The sequence below is a fragment of the Hyaena hyaena genome, unplaced genomic scaffold, assembly GCF_003009895.1.
Source record: "Hyaena hyaena isolate Hyena2069 unplaced genomic scaffold, ASM300989v1 scaffold_402, whole genome shotgun sequence".
Taxonomy (NCBI): domain Eukaryota; kingdom Metazoa; phylum Chordata; class Mammalia; order Carnivora; family Hyaenidae; genus Hyaena; species Hyaena hyaena.
Genome location: NW_024081034.1, coordinates 1,328,480 through 1,348,128, shown reverse-complemented (window position 1 = coordinate 1,348,128; position 19,649 = coordinate 1,328,480). Strand labels below are relative to the sequence as shown.

Here is a 19,649-nt window from a genome sequence, read left to right as displayed (position 1 = left end):
CAGCGGTAGAGTCCGAGCCTCAGACTTAACAAATGCTTCCCAGCTTCCTCTGACACGTAACTCAGGCTCTTGCTTTTTTTTTTTTTTTTTTTAGTGTTTATTTATTTTTGAGAGAGAGAGCGCACACATGCACAGGCAGGGGAGGTGCAGAGAGAGAGGGAGACACAGAATCCAAATCAGGATCCAGGCTCTGAGCTGTCAGGACAAAGCCCGACCCAGGGCTCAAACTCACGAGCTGCGAGATCATGACCTGGGCCGAAGTAGGATGCTCAACTGATGGAGCCGCCCAGGCGCCCTCAAGGCTCTGGCTTTTATTTTTCAAACTGTCCTCTCTGCTCAGCGCTTCCTGAGTATATCTGCCATTGGCCTTTCCCTTTTCGGGCAGGATCCTGCTTCTGCTTTTAGCACAGGTGGCTTTGCTGTCAGGGCATTTGAAGTTTCCTTTGATGGCTGTGCAACTAAGCGACTTAATTATGAATGAGCACTCGGCCTGAAAGCCTGCGTTGCTCTCTTGTTTTCTCAAATACCCTTGGCGTCTATCCAGGGCCTCAATGCACAAAAGCAAAAGTACGACTGACCCGTCCACCCACCTACTGAATGACCTCCATCTCTTCCCAGCTATCTGCTGCTCGCTGCCTTTGTTACAAGGGAAGAGAGGAAAAGTGAGCTGGGAGCTGGGGGCTGGGGGCGGGGGAAGGGACAGGAAACATTGAATAGATTCTGCCTGAAATATACCATATGTAAAATTTCTTCTAATTCTCAAAATGAACGATGCATGATCAGCAACTCACTATGTTCCGAGATTAGTCAAAGCCGGATTTTGATGAGCTCACTCCCGTTTTTGAATCCCTTCTATAAAACATCACCATGCACAATGCACAAATCTTGGAAAGAAGAAAAGGCGAAATGAAGAAACTCGATAGGCAGAAATATAAGGTTTTTTAGTGGTGAAAATACAACAGATGTTTAAAAGCTCCTTTATTTGGTTTTCTTGTTGTCTTTTACTTAAAAAAAATTAAATTCTAGTTAGTTAACGTACACTGCAATATTGGTTTCAGGAATAGAATTTAGTGATTCATCACTTACATACAACCCAGTGCTCATCACAGCAAGGGCCCTTCTTAGTACCCTTCCCCCATCTAGCCCACCCCCCACCCACCTCCCTCTGTCAGCCCTCAGTTTATTCTCTGTTGTTTAGAATCTCTTGTGGTTTGTTCCCTCTCTCCTCCTTTTTATTCTTCTGTTATTTTTTTAAAGTTTATTTTATTTACTTTGGGAGAGAGAGAGAACACAAGCAGGGGAGGGGCGGAGAGAGAAGGAGGGAAAGACAGAGAGAATCCCAAGCAGGCTCTGCACTGTCAGCACGGAGCCCAATACGGGGCTCGAACTCATGAACTGAGAGATCTTGACCTGAGCCACAAGCAAGAGTCCCACCCTTAACCAACCGAACCACCCAGGGGCCCCCACCCCCTCTTCTCTTTTAAAAGCTCCTTTAGACCGATAGTGAGCACAGCATCACATCTAGATTTGTGAAATCCCTACGTTGTATACCTGAAATGAATGGAGCATTGTGTGTTAACAATACTTCAAGTTTTAAAAACGAATCTCCTTTACCTTGAGAATCGGTAAGAGTTAGAGCACGTGCGTGTGTGTGTGTGTGTGTGTGTGTGTGTAAAGTATTCGTAATATGGGAAGAGATTTTCGTAATCTGGCCTAGACAACTGAGTAGTGCCAAGCATAAATCATTTACTGTCACTCCCACACTTGGTTAGTGGTAGAGTAAGGGGTGCATTTGGGTTTCGTGACTCCCTGACTATTGCTGGGCGAAGCCACCCTGACACGAAAGTGTCTGAAATGTCCCAGCAACCGTTTCTTGCCAGATGCTAAGCTGGTTCATTCATAATTTTCGGGCCCAGCCTCTCTGATCCTGTTCTGAGACTTATCCACCATATTTGCCGTTTTTCTCAGGGGTTTTGGGACATCCCTGAAATCTCAAAAATAACGTGTAGTTTGAATTGATATGCAATGTGAGTGTAAAATGAACACCCAATTTCAAAGACTTGGCATGACAAAAATAATGTAAAATATCTCATTAACGGGTTTTCCTATTGATAACATGATGACATTATAATATGCAGGATATACTAGATTAAGTAAAATGTGTCGTCAAATTGATTTTGCCTGTTTATATTTATTGTTTTTACTTTATATTTTAATTTTCTAAATGTATTTTTGAGAGAGAGAGAGAGAGCACGAGTCGGGGAGGGACAAAGAGAGAGGGAGACACAGAGTCGGAAGCAGGCTCCAGGCTCCGAGCTGTCAGCACAGAGCCTGACGTGGGGCTTGAACCCACGAACTGTGAGTTCACGACCTGAGCCGAAGTTGGACACTTAACCGACTGAGCCACCCGGGTGCCTCTATAGTTATTGTTTCTAATGAGGCTACTACAAAATTTAAAATGATTTTTGTGGTTGGCATTACATTTCCATCAGGTGGCATGGAGTTAGGTGATACAGAATTCTAATTTCCCATTGCAATTTGATATTTTACTCTTTGTTCAAATCCAAGACTTGCCACAAAGGTGTCTGGCTCTGGGTAGAAGACTGCTGTTTCAGATAAACAGGAATTAAAGTAACAGATCAATGATTCAGGTGTACTAAGCTGTGCTAATGAATAGTTGTCCTGTACCGGAAACGTAGAAATTACATAAGGAATAAATGCTTTCGATGTCTGAACTTGTAACTATTCACTATAATCCTCCCTTTCTTGAGGTGGAACATATAGTCCCTGACTGGTGTTCTTAAGTTTATTTATTATTATTTTTTTCTTTTATAGTTTATTGTCAAGTTGGTTTCCATGGTGTTCTCAAATTTAAATTTAATGGAACATGTACCTTCATGAGTTTCTTTGGGCAGGCCAGTACTCAGACCATACTTCAGACTAGGTTTGTTAAGTCAATCCCGTAAGAGGAATTGTTAAAGGGTAGAGGGGAGGGACGTGAAGAGAGAAAGAACGATGTTTCTGAGAATAATTGGATAATTGGAAGACAAGAAGGCTATACATTTATTTCGGAGTAAATTAATTTCCCAGAAAAAGTCCTGAGAAACTTGCACGTTTCATTTGCTTTGGTTGTTTCCAGAGAAGCCTGAGTCAGGCACAGAGGTGGGCAAATAAAATAATCTACTAGGTATCTTCTGCCAGTAGTGTGAATGTAATTTTAAGGCAGAATACCCAAGCTAAAAATTGAGCTATAAAATAACAGCCAGCTCTGATTTATTTCTATCAGTGTAGTGCTGTAGCCTTTAAAAAAAAAAAAAAAAAACTAAAACCTTTTTATTGCTGAGTCATATAACAAGAAATCTTAAGAATGCATATTTTTTGCTGGGAAAAAATACAAGGAAGCGTAACATGCAGCTTAAGCGAAGCTATATTTGAGAAATTACAGCTTGCCGGAACTATGAATGCATAATGCAAATGTAGCTGATATTTACGAGTGCTTCTTGGCATCAGGTGTGGTTCTAGATTTCTACACATCACCCATCAACTCACTTTAATCATCATAACGGTACCCTGGAGTTTATACGTATGCACAGAGGCAGAATCCAAGGCACAGAAAGGTCAAATTAACTTGCCTGAAAGTCAAATGGCCCCAAAGCAGCAAAGCAGAGAAGTGAACTCAGGCAGTCTGGACCCAGAGGTCATGCTCTTTTTTTTTTTTTTTTAATTTTTAATGTTTATTTATTTTTGAGAGGGGGGAAGAGAGAGAGGATGTGGGGGAGGAGCAGGGGGAGAGGGAGACACGGAATCCGAAGCAGGCTCCAGGCGCCAAGCTGTCAGCGCAGACCCCCAACGCGGGGCTCGAACTCATAAACTGTGAGGTCCTGACCTGCGCCGAAGTCGGACACTCAACCGACAGAGCCACCCAGGCGCCCAATGCTCTTAACATGCAATAACACGTGTGCTGAGCACTACGAATTAGTCAGTGAAAGTAGGCAAACGGTCAAAACAAAAATCTTGGGATGTTAGCTTCAAGGACAATAGCGAAGAATGCTTTGGCGCTGTTCACGAGACTGTCAGGCAAGAAGAATTGGGAACATCGCATTGGCCCATGGCGTGAGTACTGGTTGAGAAGTCAGAAGACACAGGATCAGAAACCTCTATAAAAGGAGAGAGGTGAACAATAGGCCTTCCATGTCCCCCTTCAGACCAGTGTTGATGTTAGTACTACGGTTTCTTATGGTCTCTTCCAACAGCAGGTACCTAAAACGTCGCGAATCGTCAATAGTGCTGTGGAATCAAATAAGGGAAAGGAAACAAGATCGCCCCAGTGCGAAAAAGGGCATAATTGGACGCTAGGATTATGGAAAAACACACCACTGGTGTAGACCAAAATAGAAGAGAACGCGTTGTGAAGAATTCAGTTATTTAAAACCATAAGCCGGGTTTAGAAGGTCAGCTCTGACAAGGAGAGAACTTACCTCTTTAAGTTGATTTCCATAGTGCATATGCATGTACAAATACCTGACATATGCTTTGCAAGGCTGATCGCGATACTCGTTCTCACGATTATCTTGAAGATAATGAACTCTGCGATGCCAAAAAGAAAAGTGATTAAAGAGTGATTAAAAACCAGAGCGCTTATTCCGACTCTCTGTAAGACGAGGGTGATATTAACCTCAAGGTCGGTTGCCGAGGATTACACGAGATAAAGCAGAGAAAGTGCTCATCACAACGTCTGCTTCTTTATGCGCTGTGACTCGAGGTTGATGACGATGATGATGATGGTCCTAGGGGACCCTGTCCAACTCTCAACAATTTTAAAATAGAACATTCAAATTAACATGTTCGTCTAGGGCCCTGAAGCTATTGAAACGATTACAACCGAGTGCGATAGGATTTTAAAGTCAAGAGCACGGTTTTGGCCTCATGTATAATTCGGAATGTATTTCTTTTCTCCAGATGTTTACATAAGGATAGTATATTCTCTGACATTCTATTGGGTCAAGGTCCTGTGCGCTGTGTGTTTGTTCTGTTATCCTACTTTGCTAACAAGGACTGATATATTCCGACACAAAGGGATTCGGAGTTCCTTTTTGTTCTGTCCACACGCTTCAGGAAAAAGAAAAAGGGGGTGTTTGGAAATGGCAAAGAAAGCACAGGCTTTAAGTTCAAATATCAACTTCCGGTTTCTTATCTGCAAGATTTTTTGTCATCTTTAACTTACTCCACAAGGATATTCTGAAAACGAGACATGCAAACGCTATACAAAGGTTAGCGTTATTATCTAAAGTCACGTTTCTCCTAGCGTTATTACCTAAAGTCACGTTTCTCCTTACTTTTAAAATGACTGCTTATATTTTTTTAATGTTTATTTATTTTTGAGAAAGAGAGAGAGAGAGTGAGTGGAGGAGAAATAGGGAGAGGGGGACAGAGGTTATATATAAAGTAGGCTCTGTGCTCTCAGCAGTGAGCCCAATGAGGGGCTCGAACTCATGAACCGTGAGATCACGACCTGAGCCAAAGTAGGACACTTAACTGAGCCACCCAGGCACCCCTGAAATGGTTACTTGGTCATCGGCTTGGTGGATTATCACTTATTATAATTACCTCTCGGCCCCTCCAGCCGGAGCACATATTAAAAGCAAGGCTATGAGTTTTTCACTTCAAATCTCTCCAGCATTTAGCACTCTAGCGGATGCATAGTAAGTGCTGGCAAAATATGTTGGGACTATGAGTTCAGAAGAAGCATGGACATTGATTTGAACCCCACATATTATATGCCATGCGTGTAATGAGACTAGACAGCTTAAATGCACATGTTTCCTTTATATAGGCCAATGAAATATGTAAAAATTACTGCTCTGGGCTTGGTTCCTGGGCTGAGGTGGTGCTTGTGGTGCAGGTATTGATTAGGGATCAGCACTTAATTAAGCTTGGAAGCAAGTGGGAGAAGCCAGCTCAGGCACACAGAGGAATAGAGCTGGTGGGTGTCCATCACCCCAGGGGCCATGTCTGCAGCCAGGACTGTCTGCTAGAGCTGTCTTTCATCAGGTCGGGGAAACCAGGCTCATGTACCCCCATCGGTCATTGGGTATATGCCCTTGGGCAAGGTGACTCTGTAGCTAAGGCAGTTCCTGAAGGGATTGACAGCTGAAGGCACAAATCCTTCCTTGGTGCATGTCCATGTTCACCATAGTCACCGGATTTAAAAGGTTCTGTCTACCATGTGGGAAGATGGTGTTAATATTTGAGGGCACAGAAGGACTTTAATGAATGAGAAATTTAGAATTACATTTCTTGTTTTAAAAATAAATGTTTATTTTTGAGAGAGAGAGAGAGAGAGAGAGAATCCTAAGCAGTCTCCACGAGGCCAGCACTGAGCCCGGTGCAGGGCTCGAACTCACAAATCGTGAGATCCTGACCTGAGCGGAAATCAAGAGTCGGACGCTAAACTGTCAGAGCCACCCATGTGCCCCTAGAATTACTTTCCTCATTGAAAAGATCTCTGCCCTTACAGATTTAGGGTAGAACGTACCAAAACACGTCATTAATGTAGTGAAGATTTAAAGGAAAATATTGACTTGTTGCCGGATACCAGTTTGTGCACCGAGACAGGCATTACTAAGCAAAACACTGTGCCCTGCCTGTAATGATACGGCTTTGGGCAGGACCTCTCTTTCCAGACCCAAGCCTCTCCACTGTTCCAGTTCCTGGAGGGAATGGCCATGTCTACCACCATGATGTGGCTGCGCCCTGGGGTCCCGAAGAGGACAGGATACGACCTGTCTTTCGGATATAAGCCTTCCCAACCACCTGCCCCTCGTGCATTTGGTGTTCCAAATTGTGCAGCTCTCTTGTCTGTTTCAGCAGGGCCCAAAGAAGTGGCCTAAAGCATGTCTATACTTTAATTCCTCCAACGTCCCAAGGAAGAAATGAACGTACTCAAACAGTCTCCCAGTCATAATGTGGATGCAGCCTGCTCTCCCTAATAGAAAATAATGTGTTGGGTGAATTAGCAAGCACTTGAATTTAGAAAAAAAAAATCAACCATTATTTCCTCATGGCCAGGAAAGGCTCATTTGTCCTTCATTCTAAGCTTCTGGGGGAAGTTCAGAATCTGACATGAATAAGGCTTAAGAGATCTGTCTGTGAAGCTCAAGAAAATCGATTAGGTCCGTAATCCCCTCTGTCTTCCAGGACGGTGTTAACTCACCATTATTAAATGCTTATAAATGATGAGGGTAAAATCAGTTTACCAGAGTCTTTCCCTCCGCCGTCACGGAAGATCGTACACGTTTTGATAGATGTATGCTACTAAGATCATAACATACTTTGATCTCCCTGTATCCATGCATAGCAAATGGAGACAATGGGTGGACATTTCTCAGGCATTCCAGGGGTAATGTTTTTAAGGGATCGATGTTTTCATTTGGTTCTCTCTCAATCCTTAGGGGTAGGCATTAAAACAAGGCTAAATATGTTTAATTTTTTAAAGACATAATACAAATTCCATAGTAACTCAATATCCAATAATGTCTAAATGCTCTCCGTTCCCAGGGCTATTTTGAGGTCTTTAGGGAAAATATCATTCTTTTTCCTCTTTCTCAGCCTTGATATGCCCCATTAAACTCCACTCTGTCTCTCTCACTCGTTGGGCAACTGGGCGAGGCCTTGGCTTTTTGCAGGTCTCCGTTTGCTCATGTATAGGGAGAGAAGAGAATGGATTCTCTTTAATAGCTCTCCCAATGGCACTGTTCTTTGCTTCTCTTGGGTTCCAAGCATGGTCTGCCCATTTCCATGGGGAAAGCTTTGACAATAGACTATGTAATGGGATTTGAAGGGAATATTTTCTATGGCTTCCAGGGAATTTGGAAAACATGAGTCACATAACTGCCCCCTCTGGTCCCAAATCGGTAGTAAGGAAATAAAAACTGGAGATGGGGGCATATAACTCTCAAAGCAAATTGAATTTTCAAAGCCAGAAGATGTCTTTTCAGGCTAAATATATTATTTGCACTTTTTGATTAGCGACCTGAAGGAATAGCTATAAATGTGACCAGCAGTTAATACTTTCATGATCAGTTGAGGAGCATAGCCATGTAACTTTAGGTATTAAATTTAATTCTTTTTTATGACAAAAATCTCTCTTTATGCAATGGTCTGAATTACCATTTCACATTTGCCTTCAAAATGAGGAGACCTCTAATTAGTCAGCTGCCTGGCTCTGTCACTGTGAAGGTTAAGATCAAGGTCAGGGTTGAATAGCGCTCGTTTTATTCTGTTCCAAAGTCACAGATACAAATTTAACCCTGCTGGCTTTCTGAAAACCATGTGAAAGCTAAGCCCAGAGAGTGTACAAAGCCATCAGCTCTATGGGAAAAGTAATTCACAAGTTGGCTGTACTAACGGTGGGGTATGACGTCATCCCTGGTGCACCAAGACAGCATGGTGTCAAGGTTGCCCTGGAAACGGAGTCGCCAGTCTGGGGTAGTGTTGTGGCGCCTAAAGTGGGCACAGCACTATGCTAGCACCGTGATAGTTCTCATAATGCTCAGGAGTATAATTGGGCCTGGGGCGTTGCATGGTCGATGGCAGTGGACGGTCAATGGCACAGAAACTATAGTTGGTGACTTATTTGTCCTTCTGGCTCTGCGGTCTTCATTTATGGATACTTGTTCTTTCCCGAGAAAACCAAAGACATTAAACAAGAGATGACTTCGGGGCACCTAGGTGACTCAGTTGGTTAAGCGACTCGATTTTGGCTCAGATCATGATCTCAGAGTCGGTGAGGTCGAGTCCCGCATCGGGCTCCGCACTGATGGTGCACAGCCTGCGTGGGATTCTCTCTCTCTCCCTTTCTCTCTGCCCCACCCCTCAAAGTAAGTATATAAACTTCAAAAACATTGACCTCCATTTCATTCCATAGTGCCCAAAGAAGCCAGAATGCATCAGATTTTATGCTCAGTCAACAAGCTAATTTCTGAAACCAAAAGCCAAGTTCCCTAAGCCTCCATCACCCTAGTATATTGATTTCAAAAAAAAATGTCCACACCATGCATTCTAGAACCCTATCTCTCTCTTTTTCTGGACCTCCCTACACACACACACACACACACACACACACACACACACACTCACATCCCAAAGGGGATGCATGACAGTAAGATACTTAATAGGAAAAGACAACACTTAACACGGTCAAAGTTTGAAGATACTGTCTTTTTATTTCACAACATGGGAATGACTCAAATTTTGAGTCTCAAGGATCAAAAGATAGTTGAGCCAAATGTTCAGAGGATGAGTCAGGCCGCCATTGGGGCAGCAGGCTTGATGTGGACAAGTGGATGGGAGAGAACGATGGCCACAACATGGCTAAAGCTGTAGCGCACCTACAGAGACATTCATACTTGGTTGTCTAATTTGCATGCATGCATATAGTGGGTTCTCCATGCCACTAGTACTTATATGCCTTTGTCAAAGTCAGTGCAGGATCCGCATCTGTGCAGCTCTTTAGACATCGGCTCCCTTACACAGTTTTACCATAATTTATCTGCAAGAGCCTTTGGGTGACCAATTCCTTATGCCACCTTTACTTCCCAAAAGCCATTTCAGAATAATAATTACCGCTCGCAGGGGCTTCAGCGTCACGTAGGAGAATCCAACTGTTAGTCATTTTAATGTCGGTCAGCGGGCTGCGAATGAGCCTGGCTCTACGCACCCGCACGCTCGGGGCCCGCAATGTGACGTTGGTAACCTTTCGTGGGGACAGCAACCTGAGACCAGATGACAAGATAAAACCCAGGGGGAAACAAAGCCAGACGGCGGCGCGGAAGGAGCGGGGCTTTCCTGCGTTCCAAAGCGAAGGCTTCCCCAGCGCACCAAACAGTGACAGCCGGACCCACGCTTGCATGGGGACCCACGTTCCCCACGGACGCTGACGCGCTGGAAACCCAAACCACATTCAGCGACAAGGGGGCGGGGGGGGGGGGCGGTGTGTGGAAGATGCCTGAATCTGAAAAGGAACCAAAAGAGATTGTACCAGGGAAAGGAGACGGGGATGGGAACCAAGGTCGCAGAGCATCTCTCTCTCTCTGTCTCTCTGTCAACGAGCATGGAAAGTCTTTATTACTAGAATATGCAGAATCCCGTGGGAATTGCTGCATCTTTTTTTTTTTTTCTTTTTTCTTTCTCCTCCTTAACTCTGGTCTCGCCAGTCCTTCTCCCTGGCTGGTCGAACTGCCTCGGCGGGGGACAAGGTCGTCCCATCCGGAAGCCCCTGGGCGGCAGGTCTCAGGAGCCGCACTCCTCACAGTTACAGGAGAGAATGTACCGGTAGGTGGCCGTGATTCTCATGCCCCCGGAACAGCGCAGCCGCACTGCTTTCAGCTTGGAGGTCTGGGGCCGGCAGCAGTGACAGGAGGAGCGGAAGGGCTGCTTAAGGATGGCGCTGAAGGATACCAGGGGCTCGGAGCGCGACGCCTGGCTGCAGTGGCCCTCGCACCTGGCCAGGAGCACCATCTGCGGAGAGAAGGGAAATGGTTACCCTGGGGGGTGCCAAAACCTCAGCGGGGCCCTGCAGCACCCTGACACCTTCTTCCGGCTTCAGAGCCTCTCTTCCCCCTCTCTCTGTCCCCCCTCCTCTGCTTGCACTCTCTTTGTCTCTCTCAAATAAAAAAGAAAATGTGGGGCGCCTGGGTGGCTCAGTCGGTTGAGCATCCGACTTCGGCTCAGGTCATGATCTCACGGTTTGTGGGTTCGAGCCCCGCGTCGGGCTCTGTGCTGCTGGCTCAGAGCCTGTTTCAGATTCTGTGTCTCCCTCTCTCTCTGCCCCTTCCCCACTCGTTCTCTGTCTCTCAAAACTGAATAAATGTTAAAAAAAAAATTTAAAAAAGGAAAATGAAAGAAGGAAAGGAAGAAAGAAAGAAAGAAAAAGAAAGAGAAAGAAAGAGAATGAACCACCTGGCAAACTTGCTTTTAAAATATCAGCACCCAGGTCCCATCTCAAATCAACTGAATTAAAATTCTTAGGGATAGAGCCCCAGCCGTCATGGTGTTCAAAGCTCCTCAGGTGATTCCCAAATGCACCGAGGGGTTGGAGCTACTGCGTGAGGCCCACCGCCATGATGGGCAAATAAAAATGTGGGGCGCCTCGTGGCTCTGTCGTTTAAGTGTCCAGCTTCGGCTCAGGTCATGATCTCCCGGTCCGTGGGTTCGAGCCCCGTGTTGGGCTCTGTGCTGACTGCCAGCTCGGAGCCTGGAGCCTATTTCAGATTCTGTGTCTCCCTCTCTCTCTGACCCTCCCCTGCTCACACTCTGTCTCTCAAAAATAAATAAACATTTTAAAAAATTGAAACAAGAGAACAAAACAGAAACAGGGTTTGTTTGGGGCCCTGGAATCACACGTCTGGGCTCATACACACTGAAGGGGCCTGAGATTTGGACAATCACATCCTAGAGTCATTTACGGCAAATTATCATGCTGACCATCTCCATTTCCAAAGGTAGGTTAGGATGACAACAAAGCTTGGGCTGAAGTAACAGAGGCTGTGTGTTCTTTTTTTTTTTTTTAATGTTTTATTTATTTTTAGGAGGGAGAGAGACAGCGTGAGCAGGGGAGGGTCAGAGAGAGAGGGAGTGACAGACTCCGAAACAGGCTCCAGGCTCTGAGCTGGCAGTCAGCACAGAGCCCGACGCGAGGCTCGAACCCACGAACCGCGAGATCATGACCTAAGCGAAAGTCAGACGCTTAACCGACTAAGCCACCCAGGCGCCCCACTGTGTGTTCTTTATAGTGCCTCTTTAAAAAAAAAAAAAAAGTCTATTTATTCTTGAGAGAGAAAGACAGAGCATGAGTGGGGGAGGAGCAGAGAGAGAGGGAGACACAAAATCGGAAGCAGCCTCCAGGCCCCAAGCTGTCTGCCGCACAGAGCCTGACGTGGGGCTCGAACTCACAAACCGTGAAATCATGACCTGAGCCGAAGTCGGACGCTTAACCGACTGAGCCACCCAGGTGCCCCTATAGTGGCTCTCAACCTGGCTTTTGTAAAGAGTCTTCTTTAAGAATCCGATGTAAAGTACCAAGGTTATCCTCAGAACAATGGGCATAAGCACACACTCGATATTTTGCGTCCAGCTTACTGGAGGGAGTAGAAGCTCACTTATGTCTCCCCCACATACACATCCCAGAATTCTGGGACTGGCAGTCACGGGTAGGGTTGGGTGGACAGCTTGATTCACTAAGAATTAAAAGAAGGGACGCCGGGGTGGCTCAGTTGGTTAAGCATCTGACTCTTGCTCTCCGCTCAGGTCATGATCTCATGGTTTGTGAGATGGGGCCCCGCGTCAGGCTCTGAGCCGACAGCACGGAGCCTGCCTAGGATTCTCTCTGGTCCTCTCTCTGCCCTGCCCCCACTCATGCACGTTCTCTCTTTCTCTCTCAAAAATCAATAAGCATTAAAAAAAAGAATTAAAAGAAGGAAATGGCCTGCTCATCTTTGTGAAAGGAAGACAAGATGACTTCTGGTAACTATAGACGATTAACATCATTATCAAAGAAGAGGCTTGGGTGAACCCAACAACAGGATGTGAAGCATCCAACTGAGCTTGGCAAAGGTGGAGTAGGGCCTACTGATTTATTTCCTCTGAAAGATCACAGAGGCAGAGAGGAAATGACAGCTATAAGCCATCCTGCCTGTTCTTCACATTGATAAGCAAAACAAACAGGATCTGAAACAGCTTTTGAGAGATTATGCCATAAATCAGCAACACACGGGCCAGTCTCTGGTGCCTATGCCAGCCCTCTAATGAGAGGGGTTCCAAAGGTCCTCCCCAGCCCTTTCTTCCTGCACCTGCTGGTACATGGGAAGCGCTCCCCGATGCCTCACTTAGTAGGATTAAATGTGCTCGTCTCCGGGGCACCAGGGTGGCTTGGACAGTTAAGCGTCCGACTTCAGCTCAGGTCATGATCTCACGGTTCACGAGTTCGAGCCCCTCGTCGGGCTCTGTGCGGACAGCTCGGAGCCCAGAGCCTGCTTCGGATTCTGTGTCTCCCTCTCTCTCTGCCCCTCCTCTGCTCATACTCTCTCTCTCTCTCTCTCAAAAATAAATAAACGTTAAAAAAAATTTTAATGTGCTCGTCTCTAATGCGGGTCGTCTATTAGGCAGATGAAGCAATATTCAGAGATCACCTCCCCAAACGGAAGTCTTCAGAGATCCAATTTAAGTCCAGATGAATATAGTGAACCTGTGTCGACAGATTTGATTCAAAGGGGCACAGACAAGGCGGTGCATCATACCCGAATGATGCAAATGCAGGTGAACTGAATGTAGACCTGGAATGACCAGGTAATTAGCACTGTCCATAAAATGACCAAGTTAGCAATGTTGGGCCATTGGTAGAAGCACTAACCTGACCGTGATTTCACTAAACGTGTTCAAGGGTCTCAAGCTCCACCTTCATTTCTTTCTGAAGGACAAGAACTCCAGCACTGTAGCCCCTGGGACCACCTCCAGTGGATCCCTCTCTCTCTGGAGCTGGATTCTTGGGCAAGGAGAATGCACAGACATGCATCATAAACACATTCAGTGGCTGCCTCCAAACCCCAAATCCTGAAAGGGTATTAAGATCCTCCATGACCTGGATTTCACATCTTTCCAGCCTCGCTTATAACTTATCGCTGTTCTCATTGTCACCACTCACTCCCTGTTCTGATCAAGCTTAATCAGTTAGGAGTTCAGGGAACCTCCCTGAATTTCCTGCCTCTTGCCTTGGCTCGTGTCTTTCCTCTCTCAGGAATGCCCTTTCCTCCTAGCTCTGCTTCATGAAATCCCAACTATCCTCCATTGCCGAGTTCAGAAGCCCTCTCCTCGAAGAAAACACTATGAAACAATTATCAGGGCCCTTGATGATATCGACACACACGTGCAAATCTCCATCTGGGAGATTTCCAGTATATAGATCCCATCACAAAGCTGGAAATGATATAAAAGTCTAGCTTTGACTTGTGAATGTGTGTTGGAGGGGTACAGCCGGGAGCTTGGAAGGTGAGATCGAGAAATGCGTGTCGTTACGGAATGGAAGGGATAAATATCTGCTTTCCAGGTTCATGCTGTATATCCCATGTTTCAGTTTCAGCCATGCCTCGCCCATTTTATGGCTTTAATGAGCACCTTCTCACCTCTTCCAGGCCAGAGCTTCTCAAACTATAATGTGCCTGCCAATCAGCTGGGGCTCTTGTTAAAATGCAGGTTGTCGTTGAGTAGTTCCGGCCGAGGCTGGAGATTCTGCGTTTCTTGCAAGGTTCTGGTTGATGTTGGTACTGCTTACGTCCACGCTTTGCATAGCAAAGTGGTAAAGTCTGACAGGTTCCGCACTGGATGGGTCACTAGATAGCAATCATTTAGCCAATAAGAGTAACGGCAGCTAACGTTTATTGAGTGCTTACAACCTTTATAATCTCACTTCCTCCTCGTAACATTCCAATGCCGAGGTGCTACTATCATCTGTACTGTTATTACGGATGAGGAAACCAAGGCTTTAGAGCGTTTAAGTAACTTGCCTAAACTCGTATATCTGGTGAAAGGCAGAGCTGGAATCAAACCCAGGTCTGTCTAAAACCACCCGTGGTCTAAATCACTATTATATCCTGCCTCCTGATATTAAAATGTTTCCCAGAAGCAAGAGCCAACTCACACCCTTCTCTAATCTACGTGGACCTGCTCCTGGGAGCCCTCACCATGGCATAGGAGTCTGAGCTTTTCCTTATGAACTTCTTGGGATATAGCGTCACCACGTCCGAGCTTACGCAGAGCTGACTCGTGAAAGAGCGCTCTTAAATGACATGTCCTCCACCGTCGAGACCCTCCCTCGGTTCTGCCCTCCAGTGATCTGGGGGCTCCCACAAATTCCTTGGATGGTGCCACACGGTGTCCAGCTCCTTAACCAACTCACCCTTCTGCTGAACAAACCTTTGCCACCTTCAAACATCAGTTCACTTGCCGAAATCCAGTTTGCAGTCAATGCACACCCCTCGTGCCTGTAGCTGTAGAATGGAGGGTCAGGATGCTGAACAGAGATAGCTTCATTCCTGAGCCTTCCGTCCTAACCGTGACTATCAGCCTATCAAGCCCCTGTCAGCCTCATAGGTTGCTCAAGGCGGTCATGGGCAAGTTCAGGCTACGCTGTGAGGATTATAGCCTGCTATGATTCCTGGCTCCTGACCAAGGATTGCCCCTGGAGACTGACCATACTTCTTGGGCAGGTATGTCTCCCGCGGCTGTACACAACTGTCTTCTGAGTGAGAGAAAACCCAAATGCGGGTGGTTTTCATCACTCCTTGTGCAAAGATTCTTAACTGTTGCCAAAGCCACTTTCCTCCTCTGTCATGTGGGACATCTGTGAATTCCTGGTTCAGGCCATGCCTGACTAGATGTCTTCATCAGTGTCAGAATAAAGACCCTGCACACAGATGGGGCGCCGAGGTGGCTCAGTCGGTTAAGCGTCCGACTCTTGATCTTGGCTCAGGTCACGATCTCACAGTTCGTGAGTTCGAGCCCCGCATCGGGTTTTGCACTGATAGTACAGAGCCTGTTTGGGATTCTCTCTCCCCTCCCTCTCTGCCCCTATCCCGTTCTCTCTCTCTCTCTCCTCTCTCTCAATAAGTAAATAAACTTAAAAAAAAACTTCACATATAGAACATCCTATGCTAGAACCGGACTTTGGTTATTTTGCCTCAGTTAAGTGAGAAACTTTATGTGTGCCTTTTTTCTCAGCAGTGAATGCGACATACCCCTTATCCGCCTGGCACCTCCCATTTCTGCCCTCCCCAGCACCCCAGTAAATGACTATTCAGCTCATCTCCCGGCACCCAGGTCAACCTCCAAAGGGTCCGTGCCCGGCTAGAGCCCGCTCAGGATGTCAGCAAAATTGTAACCAGAGGGATGAAACAGCATGGGGAGTGACGGAATCTGGTCCCCTTCGCTCTGGTCACAACTCGAACTGACACGAAGCCTTTGCAGAGAGCATTTCCCTTCCCTCTATCGCCTGTTTGCTTAAAAGCATTCTGAAGGTAAAAACTTCTTCTTTCTCCCCTGATTTTGGTGCCTCAGGGACTGGCCACGGGGCCTGTGCATAGTGGGCGAATATTCGGTATAAAATCATTCCTTAAAAAACAACAACAACAACAAACACGTCTTGGGGCTCCTGGGAGGCTCAGTCGGTTAAGCGTCCAACTTCAACTCAGGTCATGATGACACGGTTCGTGGGTTCGAGTCTCGCGTCGGGCTCTGTGCTGACAGCTCAGAGCCTGGAGCCTGCTTCGGATTCTGTGTCTCCCTCTCTCTCTGCCCCTCCCCCACTCATGCTCTGTCTCTCTGTCTCTCTCTGTCTCTCTTTCTCTCAAGAATAATAATAAACATTAAAAATACAAAATTTAGGGGCGCCTGGGTGGCTTAGTTGGTTAAGAGTCCGACTTTCGCTCAGGTCATGATCTCGTGGTTCGTGGGTTCGGGCCCCGCGTCGGGCTCTGTGCTGACTGCCGGCTCAGAGCCTGGAGCCTGTTTCAGTCTGTGACTCCCTCTCTCTCTGACCCTCCCCTGCTCACGCTGTCTGTCTGTCTGCCTCTCTCTCTCTCTCTCTCTCCCCTAGGAAAAAATAAAAACATTTAAAAAAATAAAAATAAAAATACAAAATTTAAAAAAAGAAGTCCTATCTCCCCAGGAGTTGATTGTGTTATAAGCTCAATATTCCGGACTCCTCCGCAGTATGCGCTTCGTGGGCGCTGCTCGGAGAGGCTCGGGGACCCCAGCAGCTCCCTCCCAATCCCGGGTCTTAGCACTTGGCATGCCTGGCCCGTTGGCCTCTGGGAGTTTTCCCAGGCTTTATCCCCTCCACTGTCCTTCTCCTTGTGCCTGCGGTCCTCCAGAGCTCCGACAACCATCTCCCCCGGCCCCATGTCCCTGCGGGGCCACCATCTCCCATTGCTCAGCTCAGATTTCACAGGCCAACCCTACTAGCTCACTTTCCAGCCTCGGGTTCCTGAAAACCCCTCCTCGGCTCGCATCCGGAACCTGCCCACTCCCGTCCACTCCCGCCCTCCTCCACTCACCTGGGGAGGGAGGTCAGACAGCGGGATCTGCCGCGCTTCTACTCTGATCCCCACTGTTAGCACCCAGCGTGATGGCTTACATTTACTTTGCTCTTCAGCACGCTCTCCCCCCACCCCCACCAGGTTTCCGTGCTAAACAAGAACCACAATGAAGTTCGTTGTCCTAATCCCTTTAAGGCTGTCCGAGATCCCAACGGTTATTGAGGTCTCAGTAGTGACCAAAATAGAAGAAGGCGTCTGAGCACCTGTCCACTTTATAACTTCATCATCAAGATCAGAACATCATTTATTAATGTCTATGATGTGCCGGACACCCTGCCGAGTTCTTGGCACAGATCGACACCGATGCCCCTCCAAACCCCCCCTTCACACAGGCAGCATTAGCTCCATTTTACCTAGGAATAAGTCGAGGCACCCAAGAATCACTTCACTTCTCCCAAAGTCACCCGTGGTGCACGCTGCAGAGTTGGAACAGGAAGCCCGGTCTCTCCCACTTCAAAGTCTGCAATGCCTCAGCTCCCTTCAAGATTCTCCAGAAAGCTCCTTTCCACTAACCACTGACCTTCTGCCTGTTTGCTCCAGAGCCTTTACTCACTGAGAATTTCAGGGAAGTTTGTCAGTGAGCCTGCCACTCCCAGGATCTTTTGCACCCAGTCCGAGGGGGCGTCATCCCTGAAAGCTACCAGGCCACCCTGAAAGCTAACCTGTGGCCACACTGACCTCCTTGGTGGACCACGGTGACCAGTCTTCTCTGCCTGACTCCATCTCAGCCCTTTCCTGAACTGTTAGGTGACGGGCCTCTGGAACCCAGGACTGGGGGTGGGGCGGACGGAGAGTCTCATGGGAGGCTCCCATTATTATTCTTATTATCTAGACATAGTGCTGAGTATAAATCGTTATTTCCAGTGGATCCGAAGCTGAGCCCGGACTTCTAAATAGTGGCTTCTTCATTCTACTAGCATTTCTCCAACACGAAGGTCCCAGCAGTCGAAAGAGAAATGGTCAGAGACAGACACTGTTACTCCAGGACTAAAGGAGCAATCTACGTGGAATGCTTTCTTAGGGTTTCCGGTTTCCCTGCCCGTAAAACGGGATCGAAAGTGCCTTCCAACACGGGTGTGCCGGCGATCAGTAGATCGTATATTATGAGATGGCCTCTCTCCCCATTCACCTGTCTTCCCAGGGCCGGACACTGGATAAATGTAAGTCAGGAAGCATTAACAACCGACAGGCAAGCGGTAGCCACGTGTCTAGTAAATAACAGTCTTTGAGCATCACGTGGAGGGATACTTTCCGCAGAGAGGAAAGATCTAGCTTGGTCTCCTACGTTGTAAAAACGCTCGGTGGCTGTTTTCTGGACATAGGCTAGAGGTTTCACCCCAAGTCCGTAAAGGCGAACCATTTCGTTCATGAGACCCATTAGGAAGAAGGCCAGCCTGAGTCTGGGAGCGTCAAGGATTATAGAATATTTAAAAACGAAAACCTTTTTCGGTTCCTGGACACGCAGAGAAAATCTAATCCAGAAAAGGTCTGGCTGGTTTCGGATTCTGCCAGGCATATTTTAAGGCCAAGAGAGAAAGGTTTATAATTACAAGCACCATTTACATAAAACTATTGCTATATTTGAGATCGTTTGGGATGTTTGGAAACAGATCGTTCCCATGAAATTACAAACATTTCTGCTACGATCACAGTTTTGTGCTATTTACCATGGCACTCTGGAAGAAACAGACGTGAGCAAAGGTAGACTAACGTCTGTATCTGGGAACCATCCTGAAGCACCTTGTGCTGGGCTCAAGGTCACGACCTCTCTTCTTTGACCTTCCCTCAACTAACATGATCATTGCTAAGGTGCTCTCCCATCACTTCACCAGATCTTTCTGGATTGTTTTTTAGTTTCTAGCGATGTTCCCATTTCCCTGTTCCTTCCTATCCTCATATCGTCATTTTCTCGGAAATAATTTCAATTACCATCCCCCTTCTTTAAAAACTCATGATTATGGAGAACAGCTCAACAGAGGGAGAAATCATTCGTGGAATAAGAAACACGATGGGGCGCCTGGGTGGCTTAGTCGGTTAAGCGTCCGACTTTCGCTTAGGTCATGATCTCGCGGTTCGTGGGTTCGGGCCCCGCGTCAGGCTCTGTGCTGACTGCCAGCTTGGAGCCTGTTTCAGTCTGTGACTCCCTCTCTCTCTGACCCTCCCCTGCTCACGCTGTCTCTCTGTCTCTCTTAGAAATAAATAAAACATTAAAAAAAAAAAAAAAAGAAACACGAAACACTAGTGTTATCTGTTGGGGGAGAGGGGGGGAAGCTAATAAGTGCTCAGGCCCACAATTTTTGAGCAATCACAGTTGTAAAAACATGTCCCGACCTTTTTCCCCTCAATTTGCTTTAGTCTTTTTTTTTTTCCCTCCCTAAGAAGGGATTGCAGTCTTGCAAAAATGTAAGTTTATCTATTTACTCCTTTTTTTTTCAGTTCTATAACTACAAATGAGAGCCAGAAGGTTGTTAAGTGGAAAGCTTATTTTTTTTCCCACAGTCC

At 46.6% G+C, this 19,649-nt stretch overlaps 1 protein-coding gene across 1 annotated transcript in view; it reads right to left on the bottom strand.

Annotated features, from left to right (window-relative positions):
- Window positions 1–9,200: 9,200 nt before the first annotated feature.
- Window positions 9,201–19,649, bottom strand: part of LOC120245050 (norrin cystine knot growth factor NDP) — a 28,030-nt gene continuing 17,581 nt past the window's right edge. The window contains exon 3 of the mRNA XM_039251907.1: window positions 9,201–10,518. Coding sequence (XP_039107838.1) covers window positions 10,291–10,518 — 228 coding nt within the window. The 3' untranslated portion in view covers window positions 9,201–10,290. The remainder of the gene's footprint in view (window positions 10,519–19,649) is intronic.